Source organism: Anopheles moucheti, chromosome 2 (assembly GCF_943734755.1).
Source record: "Anopheles moucheti chromosome 2, idAnoMoucSN_F20_07, whole genome shotgun sequence".
Classification (NCBI taxonomy): domain Eukaryota; kingdom Metazoa; phylum Arthropoda; class Insecta; order Diptera; family Culicidae; genus Anopheles; species Anopheles moucheti.
Genome location: NC_069140.1, coordinates 85,711,629 through 85,725,534, shown reverse-complemented (window position 1 = coordinate 85,725,534; position 13,906 = coordinate 85,711,629). Strand labels below are relative to the sequence as shown.

Genomic DNA, 13,906 nt, shown 5'->3' with positions numbered 1-13,906 from the left:
TAGTGCCGAAAAAGAAAAGCTTGGCATTCGAAATAGATTTAAATTACAGCAGAATAAAGTTGAATCCGGACACCAAAAAACTTTAAGACGTAATTGTTAGAGGTGTTGGGGCATGAAGTGAAGTAAGGGAATATCTGCAACTCTGCGATAACACATGTGTGTACTTCTCCGTCTTGAAAGGTTATAGTTTCTATCGCTGTAAACATCTAAAAATCTTAATAAACACCCGTCTTATATTCCTCTCACTCAATAAAGCTAAGATCAAGATATTATGTATGGTCGTCACTCTGTTTTTGTTTACTACCATCAAACCTAATTTTGTACCTTGTTTCCTCACATATATTTGGAGGAATTTTTGCAAAAATTTGGGAGCTCACTTTGCCTCGCGGAACACTCTGTAACGCCATCAATCATTATAGTGCCAACTAGTGATGGGAAAAATGAATTTTAAACCCAACCAATATTACATCGTAGCTGAATCACACCCACCAAGAAGATCAAGATCACCAAATACATAATGTGATTTTTTTGTTAATATGTTTTAAACCAAAAGCATTAATTTTAAAAATTACAAACCAAAGCTATAAAAATCCAAATCCCAAAAAAAAAATATCCATTTATTTCTATGTCTTCCTCGCTTAAATTATGCTTTCAAAATAATATTTTATTTAGTTTTTTGGGGAGCAGCCTATTTCTTCTGTCCGTATAAATTTGCCCTGCCTTAGAGAAAGTGCGTTCACATGGAACAGAATAAAAAGGCAATAAATCACAAAATATCCGCATCCGAAAACAATCCCTACCACAATCCCGGAATCCAAACATGACAGATCCGGACCCGGGATCTGGACTCTTGTTTTGGATTTCGATCCCGGTTTCCCGTCGAAAAGGATTGTTTGGGAATCCAATCCAGAGGATCCTGGATTTAGGATCGAATCCGGATTGATCCAATGAAGGATCCAATCCCAGAATCCGATCCGATCCGCCCAACACTAGTGCCAACGTTATACTGTGGCGTGTTTCGTATGATAATTCTTAATCGATTAACTCAATGAAGTGCACAAAATCAATCTAAATTCAATTAAAATTATAATTGTTATAATTGGATTTTCTTTCGGTTTAATCTCATCTCATTTGACCTCTTTTGGGTATATATGTGAAATTTAAAAACGTTTTATTGGGCAGATTTTTGTAAAGTAAATTGTAAATGCAGATCATGAATATCCAATCCCTAGACTAAACCCATAACTCACAAAGACCCATAGTACTTGATTTTGCAGGAGTCCGGTTGTGAATTTTTCAGCTACTATATTATTTTCTAAAACTAATTACGACATGTTGCTTTTATTTCTAAATTAAATAAATATTAATCGAAACGAATCGTTTATTTCTGTAAATCTGATTCGAAATAAAAGAATTCTGCGTATTTTGCAAACTTTTGTTTCCCGTTACGGGTTTACAATTCATTTTACAAATTTAATTACAATTCCCCAGCAACGATTTCAACACACAATAGTTGCACCGTGCACGAAAGCGGACAAAATTGTGTAGATGTAGATTTGCTCATTAGCCCATTGAATTGATCGATTTACTCCAATTCACACAATAATCACCACTTACAGTGAAAAACAAAAACAAACCAAAAAAAACCCCTCTGATCATGAAGCAGCACCATCCACCATTTTGTGCAATTGTGTTTTCCCGTGAATCGCCAATTTCATGTGTAACGATGGGTTTTGTGAGTCCCCCCACTGGTGGTGGTCCCGTTTTCTCCCGCCTTAACCCTCCCCCCAGCTTCCCGAAAAGCACAAGAACAAAAGCTTTAATTAGCTAATCAGTCTCGACGATGGTTCGGAATGATAACAATTTTCCATCCGTTTGAATAAAAGTATGCACACCATCGGATCTCACCAACACCACTATCACACGGCCAGGAGTTTCGGTGTGTCTGTGTTATGTTGATGTTATCCTTGCTGCCAAAAACATCACCCTCTCCCAACGCACTTCCTGCTGCGTGATAGAGGGGTGAGCACACAAAAGCTTTGCCCATTACGCGGGAAACCGTGATTTAATTTTTGCGGATGAGCCCGTCAGCTTTTCCGGGTCCTGGGTGATGGAAGGCTGGGTGTGTGGGGGCTTTTGGTTGTGCCTCTCTGTGCTTCATTTTAGGGAGAGGCTGGGGCTGTGCCATCATTATCATCATCCTACGATTATCTACAAATGAATCATCACTTCAGTGAGTCGTAGGCAATTTTAATTAGGATTAGAGCTAAAAGAGATGATCCCCTCCCCCCAGTACACGGGGGAGAGGGTGTAGAGCACGCGGGAAAGCAAGGATCGGTGAAATTGGATTATTTAGTATGGATTTTACTTTCGGGTTTTTTTTTCTTTTTGGTGTCCAAACCCCCACCCCCTCTCTTTATGTACAATGAGCGTGGAAAATCCGATCGAAATATTGTGATTAGATTAATTAGCGGCAGAAGTTGCAGCGGCGGCATTGATCTTGTCTATTTTCCGGTTCTTCAAATGAATGTTGATTGTGAATCATAGCCGCCTCAGATGATTGTTTTCTGCTGCCTTTCAAATAAGCTTTTAAGGAAAGTTATTAATTAAAGTTTTTTTTCAACAATTATTATATTTATTATTATTTATTATTTATTTATTTATTCCATGATGACGGCTCTCGCCGTATTATCAATTAATTATTATTATTATTTATTAATTATTTATATTATTTTTCGTGCTAATTTCAGCTACCGCACAGGTCGTAGACACGGAACCACGTTCAATAACGGTCGTAGAGAATCAGGAAAATGTAAACCTCCACTGTCGGATAGGCCGTCCGGCACAGCTTTGTGTGTAAGTATTTATTGCGCGTGTCGCGTGTGTTTTCCATCCAACAGCTAACATTTTCGCGTTGCGCATCCCTTTTCCAGCATCCGAATCCCGGGCGTAAATGATCAGTTTACGCTTGATCCCAACATAAAGTCACCCGTGCCTGGATTGTCCTACGCTGGCGAAGGTTTGGACAAAGGTTCGTGCGGTGTACATATCGACCGTGTCACTGCTGAAAATGCCGGCTTCATGAACTGTACGCTGTTCGTCGATGGACGCGGTTTGACCGGTGCGATCGAGATTGTGGTTGCATGTAAGTACATTGTGTGACGGAAAAGGTACAGAGCGCTTGTTCTTCTTCACCACCAATATCGTTTGCATCATTTTCATCACACAGTCCCACCGGAACAGCCCGCCATTGAGGTCGTCTCGGGTAATCTGAACAATCTGGAGGTAAACAGTGAGCTCACCTTCCGGTGCATCTCGGCACGCGGCAATCCGGCGGCAAAGTTGTCTTGGTACTTGGGTAAGCCTTCACTCAAAGGAGAGCATTAAATGATTATGTGCTTTATTTAACGTTTCGGTGTTATTTCATCCCAACAGATCAGGAACCAATTTACGAAGGTGTGAAATTGGACAAACCGGAAGAGTACTTTGATGAGCGTTCCAACAAGCGTTACTTCACTGCCTCATCCACACTGACCCGTTCGATTCGGGCCGAGGACAATGGTAAACGTTTAACTTGCCAGGCCGAACATATCGCGTACCAGGAAAGATTTTCCCGTACCGATCTTATCATGAACGTGAACTGTAAGTTTGTTCGGCCCTCAGTGTGCCAACCTTGAAGCTAATATTTACAATCACGAATTACAATAATGTTTATTATTCGTTTCATTCGTTCGATTATAGTCCAACCGCAAGCATTGCCCGACCAGGTCGTCTATGGACTGCAGCTGGGACGTACGGCAACGGCCAGCATGGTTATCAAAGCGAACCCTTCGCCCCGAGTACTGTGGAACATTGATGGAATCGATTATCACCAGGGTACCGAACAGGGACGATATGCCGTACCGATTCCGGAAGCATTGGTAAGACAATTTATTCTCCTCGGGAATTTTATCTTCTCGCCACCAGAAGGTTAATAATTTTCTTTTTTTGTTTTTTTAGGGTAACAATCACTACAACGTCTCGCTGACCATTGCCGGTCTCACGCTGGAAGATCTGTCGAAAATGTACGTGATGCGAGCCTCGAACAACTTCGGCGTGGAGGACTACCGGCTAAGCCTGCGCTCGCAGGACGAAGTATTCAGCGAATCGAGCAGCTTCGGTACGGGTGAAATCGTTGGTCTGGTGCTGGCGGTACTGATCGTCCTGTTGGCCGTCGCCCTCATCTTCATCGCTCGTGCTACCGGTAGATGGTGCTTCCGAGGTAAGTTTAGAACGATTTAGAGCCAATTCGCGTTCGCTCGTTGCATTAACGCGAAGTGTGTGCCAAGCAAACCAAAAACAATTACCGGCGGTGGGAGTGGGTTTGAGTCATTCACATCCCCTCCATGATCTATTTGTTGCCCTCCAAAAAAACTAACCAACACGCAATTTAAACGAAATCATTCCTTTTCGATTGTTTGCATTCCGATATCCACATTATGTATATCCCAAGCACGCACCACGGCAGCAGAAGAACCGCAAGAACCTTAGGAGAAGTGTACACACAACAGACCGGCCTCGCAAAAAGGTTAGCCAAGTATTGTCCGCTTGACACAGACGTGTTTGTGCGTGTGTGTGTGTGCGTCCTCGCGCCTTCCTGTTGTTGCACGCCACTAAAGCTTTAATCTGCACTAAGCGACGAACCCCAAAAATACATCCCGCTGAGGGAGGGTATTTTTTTTTTTTTGGTAATTTTTCACCAAACTCTCGAGTTATGTTTCCATAAACAGAATGGCACATTCATAATGTTCGCACAGGCAATACATGAAAAAGAACCGCGATGCACAGCCCCAGGCATAAAAGAAGCTTTCAAATACGCACACCCTTGCACACACAGCCCCACCCCCACCCCATACAAATGCATTCCGATTGGAGAAAGCTCACCTTCATTGTGCATCAATTAACGTTGGCAAACGTTGTTGAGGAAAGTGTTCCTTTTTATTTCATTCTACTGGAAAAATGATTCACCGCGATACAAACACACACAAACACACGCAAATTCGTTCCATCCCTTCACACCTGCTGGCTCTCACCCCAATCAATGTACGTTTTTTCTTTCTTTCATTCATTCCATGTGTGTTTTCCCAGTTCAGGGTTTTTTACACAAATTCCTTCTGTTTTTGATGTGTTTTTTTTTTTCGCTTGTTTGTTTTCCATGTACCAATTTTGTATTGATTTTCTACTTGTCCTTACGAAACGGATCCGCCCTTTAACCGCCATTCTTTTCTCTTCTCCTTCTCCCTTTTTCCTTTCTGTTCTTTCTTCTCTATCCGTTTGTTCTTCTTTCTCCTTACAGTCAGCTTGTATCAGTAGTCGAACAGTGTGTTACATGTTCCCGCCAAGACACTCTGTTTGGCTGTCTGTGTGTTTGGTTTCGGACAACCGTGTGCCGAATTTGTGTGTGGGCGCGCGCTACATTACAAAAAGTCAAGCACAAAGCAAACAAGAACAATCCGTCCAATTGCGCAACCACAATCCGTTTCACTAGCGAATATTGTATTTTTTACTTATAAAACAACCCTAATAAGTGTCATGATTATTTTATGTACAAAGATAAGCTTTCAAACAATACAAAAAAAGGAAAAAACAATCAAAGAAAAGTGTGTCTGTCGATGGTGTGCGCGTTTATCAGGACGGTGTAATACATGTGTGTTCGTATGTGGCCGCGGGCGTGTGTGTTCTAGTGTGAGCAAGTATAGAGTTGAGATTTAAAGAAAAACAACAATAAAAAAACCCATCTTTACCGATCAAAGGACATAAAAATGCGAAGACAAATCGTTTTGAACTTCAAGCGAACCTCAATCGGGGGGTGTACACAAGCGGGGAAACAATATGCTAATCTACTGCCTAACCATTAACATGAAGCGAAAGACAAATTGTTTGCGAGCAGAGTACAACATGACCGGAACGGCGGGGGTGTGTGTGCCACCAGTGGAAAAGTCACACCCACACTCACACAGACACACACACACATACTGTAATTAATTATAAGGGCTTTACCGGTCGCAAGGAAAAAAAACACAAAACACACAGCAGAAGAACGGAAGACGAGCGGTGTTAGCTTTTTAATGAAGGAACAATGAAAAGAAAAGCATTATTTTAAGCTTAAGCATAATTTATGCCGACTATTTCGGCGGGGTAAGCTTTTTTTTCACCGCCTACTTGCTGCGCGCGGAAATGGAAGCAAGTAGTGTTGAGGCAGTAGGCAGTAGTGGTAGCACAGAGTATAGTGTAAGGAAAGTTTAGTACGAAACAAAGTAATGGAGAAGCAAAGCTCTGCTTTTAGAATACATTCGTATGGTAATTAGATCCGTTCTTCATGACATTGCGCCGCACATAATGCTTCGTCTTGGGGCGGAAGCGAATTGAATCGTTTTAAAAGCAATTGCGCGCAACTCTCCAAGGAATACTCTTTCATTAACCAAAAACAGCACACGGACGGATCGTTTTGCTCGCTCTCTATATATCTCCAACATGTTTATCCTGCGTAATGTGTTTAGCTGTGTGTGTGCAGCAGCAGCAGTAGCGTTGATGTTCAAATTCAAACCGGCTAATAGTGCGGAGATAAAACAGTATAAGTGCATCACCATGGGATATGCCATTAAGCAGAGCGACGAGCTTCCGTTCAGGATCTTTGCTTTCATCTGTAGCAAAACTTAGCATCGCAAACAAGTTTGTTGTTTTTTTTTTCTATTTTTCAAATGTGATCTGTGAGTTAATCACTCTTTCCGGGTAGTTACTGCTAGCCAAGCTCATAGGGAAATAGACAGAATTGGAAATGCGTCGCCCTAATGGCACTTAAAAGCCGGGCTTTCCCCCCCACATCCAATACGAACTCGTCCAATCCAATCCGAAACGGCAAGAAATGCGAATGTGTGTGCGCGCGCGCGTGTGTGTATGTGCTGCAAAGGAGGGAAAAATCAAAGAAGAACACTATCTTTAAGCTGTTGTGCGTGAAGTTGGCCTGCATCTTACGATCAAGAAACAGAAGGTAGGGACTGCCCCGTCATATGCAAATGCAAATTATGCTCTCTTTTAGAGCTGTTTTTTTTCTCGTCTCTTTCATGTGTGTGCGTACATAGAACTCTCTTTGCGTTGATTGGACATCCTGCCATCCTTATTCGATTTTATTTTCAATTGGAACATTGAAACAATCCTTAAATTTTGCAACTGACAATTTTAACTGTTTGCTTTATTAATACTTTCAAGACATGGTCTATAATATGGCGCCACCTTACTTACTTACTTCCGTCGCCTACCGTTTTACTAATGCTATCTATTTTAATATTTAATCGGATGCCAAAATTAATTCTGAACAGCATTCTACACTGTGCTCCCATTCACGTTCTTTTTTTTTCATCCTTTGTTTTCGGGTCATCGGACATTTCAAGTCCGGCAGCGAGATGAAAACATGCAAAAACGGAAGTTAATGTAATATGCTTCGGCACGTTGTAACGATCTTGCGTGTGGCTTTATGTTCGAGTGGCGTGACCTCACTCGCAACACAAAGAATCGGAACTCTTTTCCATCCCACATTTGACACAGTGGGAATCTGCGCTTAGTGAATGCAAGATTTTCTATAGGAAATAGAAAATAGAAATTGCCACAAAACAAAAACCAATTAACGCGCCGTGGAAAGGAAGATGTGTGAAGCACGCTTCCAAAAAACAGAAAAACCCCCAAAAAGAACAAGCAACAAACAAATCTTCCCCACCAAAAACAAAAAATATGAACAAACCCCCAAATAGCAGCAACAAAACTCCCTCCTGTTTTAGACCCCGATGTCCTGATTCTGTTTCTTGGTTGTTTTTGCAGGCGCTTCCCTCAATACCGATATCAATCCGGACTCGGAGGCACAGATTACGCCGCACCCGCACGATGACGAGATTGACGAGCGGCAGCAAACGCAGGACCCGGCCGCCCACTACGTGCACGAAGGTGACGAGAAGCATGCGGCCACTAATGGGAAGCACGAGAATGGGAAGCAAACAAAGGCGCAACAGCAACCGGCAGCAACCGTTGTCGTCGCACCGCCGGTCGTCCCAACCAAGCAGGAAAATGGCAAAACTGACAGCAAAACGAACACATCCGTGTAGATTTCTCGCAGCGTTCGTGATTGGGGACGTGGGAATCATCCCCGAAGATGGAGAGAGAGAGTGTGATGTTGTAGACAACAAAACCCCGAAAGTAGTAGCAGTAGTAATAGCAGTAGTAGTAGTAACAAACAACAAAGCCCCATCGGAGGGACGAGAGTGTGAAAGTGGAAGAGAAGAATAGGGAACTAATTAACGGATGCCTTGTAAAAACATGGCCGAAGATCTGTTATTTGTGGGGCAAAAAACAAAAGAAAGGCAGTCGGAAGAGGGGACACACTCTTACCATGGAAAATAGAAATACTTCATAAAACCTCCAAAATCAGCGCAAAAAACACACGCAAGAGCAGGGAAATTTGGCCCTTTCTAAAAGGATGCGCGTAGTCCTTTTTCTCTCGCAGGAGTTGTTGTTTTTTTAACCTCATTTAGTGTTGCATCTTTTTGGGAAAAATCTTGCCCCAATCTAAAACACACTTAACAGAGAACCGTTCAGTAGTAGACGTCCCCCTCACTCTCTTATCAAGCGCGCGCGGGATGGGTGATTAATACATCGCGCAAAGAAAAGGAATCGTTTCTCATTTTGTGTTGCTGTTTGCTTTAGTCTTGCTTTAGTTAATAGCTGAGCGATAGCCGAACAAAGCATAATGATTGAAATAATCGAATCTCATCGAGAAAACCAACTGGAACAATTAAATCCCTCACACACAGACCCATTTTCAACGAAAAAGAGCTTCACGCGAGATGAAAAAAGGAGTTCAAAGAAGTAAAAGAAAGGTTTTAAATTTAAAGTTGGCTCAGAAGGGCAACCCGCGCGCGCACATTAAGTGTTTCGTGGAAGTGAAAATGTTTTGATTAAGAAATAAGTCCGACTCGAAAACGAAAGATGAACATTGTGTGAACTGTGTAGATTGTAGAGAATACTTTAGTTTATCGAATAGAAGAAAACATGAATGATGAATCGTCGTATACGCGCGAAAGAAAAGGGGAAAAAAGAGTGACGACCCCTCAAAGAGTGAACCCCCCGATGCGTGGGTAAAGGAATTCCAGTTTTCATTGCTGGGTATAGATATACACCTTCCGGTGAAAATCAATTCAATTGGCATTTTACATAAAGTTTTTGTCCGTTCCGTTCCACTTAACTGTACTTAATTAAAATTTTGTTCACCAAGACGCGTAGTATCAAATAAAAGCGAGAACAAAAGATCAACCAATTCCATATACATGAACCGAGTTCCTTCTAGTGGAACACTATGCTAAGAAAACAACATGTAAGAAGAAATTTGGACAAAAACGAACTCATATACACGTTACAAAACGAAGGCGAGTGTGTTTTTAGGGTTTAATGAGATGGCAAGCACCATTTGGCGCATTTGTGTGTTTTATTTAAACCCATGAAAAAGCAGACCCGTGTGTGGTGGAGGTGGTGCTATGGTCGGCCATTTTGGGACCGTGGCACCACCACAAAGCTATTTAAAAACTAGGAAACGCGATACTTCTTATTATCATAAGCGCGGCTAAATGTTGTTTTTTTTTTGTCTAGGGTAAGCATAGTTTTTTGCACAAAGTGTCCATATTCAGGAAGACAAGCGATTTAGGAAATACGTTTAATGTTTACTTTTACTTTTTTTACAACAATAACTTACTACTACTATTGCAGTGCGCGTGCAGCTTTTGGGCAGCCATTTGCGCCGCGGCAGAATCTCTTTAGCGCAGGGTTTGTCCTGTTTGCAGAATTTTAACGCGAAACGACAATGAATGTGAAGTAACAATTTTTGTTTTCGGTTTTTCCATACATAAATTTCATTCAAACACAATACAAATAATCTGTCACCCTCGAACTCGAATAATACACACAATCATGGCAGCACACCGTAATATAAATAATATTATGAAGCACATTACCAACACTGGCGCGCGTGCGCGTGCGTCAAGTAACAAGTGGTCGGAAAAAAAAACACACACACCGGAAGAACAATCTCAAGAGAATGAAACGTTTTAAAACTTATTCCGTAATTATTTTTTTTATATAAATTGTATATACTTGAAACGAATAAAATGCTATCAAACTTATTTCCTTTTTTGCTCCTTTACTGCTCTAATTCCATTGGGTTGAGAAGATAATGATCCTACCATGATGTGCTAATATTTGTAACAAATAATTAATTAATAATTCTTCCTTAAACTTAAATGATTAAAATTCTTCTTATGCGATTGATTTGTTTCCCTTTCTTTTCTCATTCGCAGGCAAAAGCAGTTCGACTTCGACCAGTGCAGCAAAAATAGGTGAAACGTAAGTATTTCCCCCGCTCATTAATGGGGGGTACTCAATAGCAGTGGAGGTGTGTTTTGTGTGTGATTAATGTAAAGATTAGAAATGTAGTGCGTAACTTTCGGTGTGTGTAGTAGTGCCTGCTCTGCTTGCTTTTGTTCATCTTACGCTTCACAATCGTCTATCATTTCATTCCTTTTGGAGGCCTCATTTAAATAATGCCTTTACAGCTTTGCTAGTTACTGTGGGCTCTACGGTACAGCATGAGGGAGGGATTGACCTATTTTTAAAACATTCATATTTATTCCTTTTTTTTTGTAAAAAAAACAAACTTTTCCCCTCTTTTCTCTCTAAACGCTATTCCTTTTTCCCCCGTTTTTTTTTATATACTTGGGTCAAAACTAACCTACAGTGACACAACAGACAATGGTGTTGGTGAGACAATGCTACCACCACCAGCAACGGTTGCGACGGGCACGGTTGTTGTACCGCCATCGGGGGTGATTATCGCCCCGAACGGTGGAGAATCGGTCCCCTCAACGCCCGACCCGAACAGCTCGATTCTGCGGCCAACCAACATGCGGCACCCGCTGGACGCACCCGGACCGTATCCGTTGGGTGCGATCCGGCGCGAACCACAGCTGTCGATCAACAGCGGTAACTTCGACAACGCGAGTGTCCTGTCGTCCGATTCCAGTTCCACCGTCGGGTACGGTGACCCGAACCAGGTCGGACTGCCCGTTGCCGGTGCGCAGAAACGATGGATACCGCATCAGCAGCGCGAACTGCTGGAAAAGCAGGCCCAGCTGCTACTGTCCGGTGCCGCCATTAAGCGCAAGCGTGAAACGGAAATATTCTAACGCTTGAAGCGGCCCGGGGATGGTGGCCTTTTTCTGGAGGTGGAGCTTGCCAAGTTGGTGCCAGAGGAAGCAGAAGCAAGGAAGAAGGCTGGAAGTACTCACGTGTAGCTAGCGCGTAGATGGACATACATCGCAAATGGATAGCGCTCACTCCTCGCTAATGGTTAATTTGTTCTAATGTAGTGGTAACTTCTTCGGGGAATTGTACGCGGTTGATAAACAAGCCTTTTTGGCCGTGGGGTTAGATGGAGATTAAACACAAACGCCTAATATAAAGTGTAGAATTAATACGTACTGCTGTATAGATGCCCTCTAATATTCTCCACCGGTTATGTATTACTGTACAGATATGATGCTAATTTATTTAAACTGTGGACGTGTGTTGTTTTTGTATTACTTTGCGAGAGTTATAATAAAAAAAAGAGTTGTTTAATTATGCTTTAAATGTTTAGATTTTTGATTTTGTAAATGTATAAAATGTTGTATAATTTCCTGTTTTTTTATATGTTACATTTGGATTGCAGATTTTCAAACCTTGTTTTATATGATATTTTGTGTACGCTCTTTTGTTTTTTATAAATTATTATTTATTATTTTAATTAATAATTAATTATATTAAAATTAATTATTAAATAATTATTTATTATTTATGGTGATAACAATAGTAAGGTGTTTCAGTGTTTGCCCAGCTCTTTTCCTTCTAATAAACATCTCTAAGGGTGGGACATTCTCGTCCCACAGTGTGATCTTTTGCTTTGACGAAATCAGTGTTGTTTAATTAAGTTTTCTACATAAATCTACTTGTTTGAAGAGTACAACACCAGAACAAATGTTGTCCTTTTTGCACAACCCCCGAGTCTATCGTTGAGCAGATGTTTCGGTATTTCGAGCACACTTATTTGGTTTAAGGCTTAACAACTGCACACCACACCACGCCATTTCCGGTTTCACGCCACACCGTTCTTCCCTTTTTTCCCCTGCCCTACAACAGCAGCGACACGGAAAGTGCCGAAGTGAAGCAACCGATGACGAAGACGCAGCGCCTGAAGAACATTTTCGCCAAACGCATGCAGCGCGGAGCGGCCAGCAGTGAGCTGCCCGAGGAAAACATCACACCGGATGTGGTGGTGGCCGTGGACGAGCAGGACGCAAAACCGGTGGATGGCGCTACCAAACCGGCTAAGGTATTATACGTTTGCATTATTGCAGCGCTCCATTCGAAAGCTGAAAATTGTCTTAATGCCCGTTGTGCGTTCCCTTTTCGATTCAGGACGATCAAACGCTCGTGTACGCTGAGCTGGAGCTAAAACCGGCCGGTGGCGGTGAGATATCGTTCGTCAACAAGCCGGCCGCCAACAACGAATCGACGGAGTATGCCGAAATCTTGTACGTGCAGCAGCAGGCCGGTACAGCTGGAAGCGACACGATGAACACCACCACCACCGCCGCACAGCAGCAACCGGCACTGCAGCAACGTCACCATTCGAGCGAAGATAACCGGCCCGTCATCGACGTGAGCATCCAGAAACCGAGCGCCAAAAGCGGGGACGGTGGCAGCAAGGGTACGACGACCGGGGGCAAATAATTCCCCTCCGGGTGCGCACACCCCAGAAGAACGCACCTTCAAAAGCCGTTGAGGCGTAAGGAAGAAATCCCGTTTGACGACGCTCCGTGTGGTGTCCGTCAAGGCGAATGCGGGAAGCATTTTTTTTTTTCGCGAAAATTCATTCCGTCCATTAAGCACACACCGCATCAGTCAGCTTTCATTTAACTGTTCCCATTTCATCTAAAGGTAGCGATTTTTTGTTTGTTTTGCAATTTAATATCCTTTTCATAACCACGATGTTAGAAATTCATTCAGCAGCGGAAAGCAGGAGAGAGATGCGTAAAGTAAGTCGTAGTAATAGGGGCACTGTTTAGTTGGCGTGAGTGTAAAAAAGGTGATGATGGAAAAATTTAGTAGTAGTGGTTTCTCCATCGTTCCAAGATTTCTTGCGCTCTGATTCTCGACGGACGGAACGTTAGTGATTGAGAGAATTTTTAAATGTACTTACTAAAGGATACGACGAAATATAGGAATGTATTGAAAGAATTGTTTTAGTTTTTACGTTGTTGAGTATATCACACATAGAGTAGAGGGTTGGTTCCTTTAAGAGTTGGAGTTGAGATGAGAGGAGTCCACCATTACTCCTCTCTAATTAACTTGATTAGGATTATTTAACTATCAAGCGTGGTTGGGGTCCATCTTGTGTTATTCTACTGACGACGTGTCTAAACCTCACCGGTAGCTGAGGAGGTTTATTAGCTACACGAAAGAGACATGTATACGCAGTCCTGACCAAGTTCAAAAATACTCCTGAGCATGTCAAAACACATCAGATGTACTTCGAATTTAAAAAAGTGAGGCGTTCATACGCCCCTAATTTCATACGTCCGTATTGTCAGGCTAAGGAGGAGAGTGACCCTATTTTGTCTCGGTCTTCAACTTAAGTCTTTAGATCTTTTAAGTCACATGAAGGTAGTCCTGAAGTTTATTTATCTGAACTGTGAAGAGATATTTACCAGATCTTTTTGAAGCAGATCCTTGAAGACAGTAACGAGCTCTCGAAGGATTTCACAAGGTCGTACAGTTATACCCTGCACCA

At 42.2% G+C, this 13,906-nt stretch overlaps 1 protein-coding gene across 2 annotated transcripts in view; it reads left to right on the top strand.

The window, feature by feature from the left end:
• The window catches only part of LOC128297225 (fasciclin-3), a 105,575-nt gene extending 92,231 nt beyond the window's left edge, over window positions 1-13,344 (top strand). The window contains exons 3-11 of one of the 2 annotated variants that reach the window (XM_053032831.1): window positions 2,751-2,856; window positions 2,934-3,145; window positions 3,230-3,358; window positions 3,436-3,642; window positions 3,742-3,920; window positions 4,000-4,261; window positions 10,377-10,422; window positions 12,253-12,445; window positions 12,532-13,344. In XM_053032831.1, coding sequence (XP_052888791.1) covers window positions 2,751-2,856; window positions 2,934-3,145; window positions 3,230-3,358; window positions 3,436-3,642; window positions 3,742-3,920; window positions 4,000-4,261; window positions 10,377-10,422; window positions 12,253-12,445; window positions 12,532-12,846 — 1,649 coding nt within the window. In that variant the 3' untranslated portion in view covers window positions 12,847-13,344. Of the gene's footprint in view, window positions 1-2,750; window positions 2,857-2,933; window positions 3,146-3,229; window positions 3,359-3,435; window positions 3,643-3,741; window positions 3,921-3,999; window positions 4,262-7,854; window positions 10,197-10,376; window positions 10,423-12,252; window positions 12,446-12,531 lie in introns of those variants that run through there. The other variant, XM_053032832.1, reaches the window with a different exon arrangement.
• The last annotated feature ends 562 nt before the right edge of the window (window positions 13,345-13,906 follow it).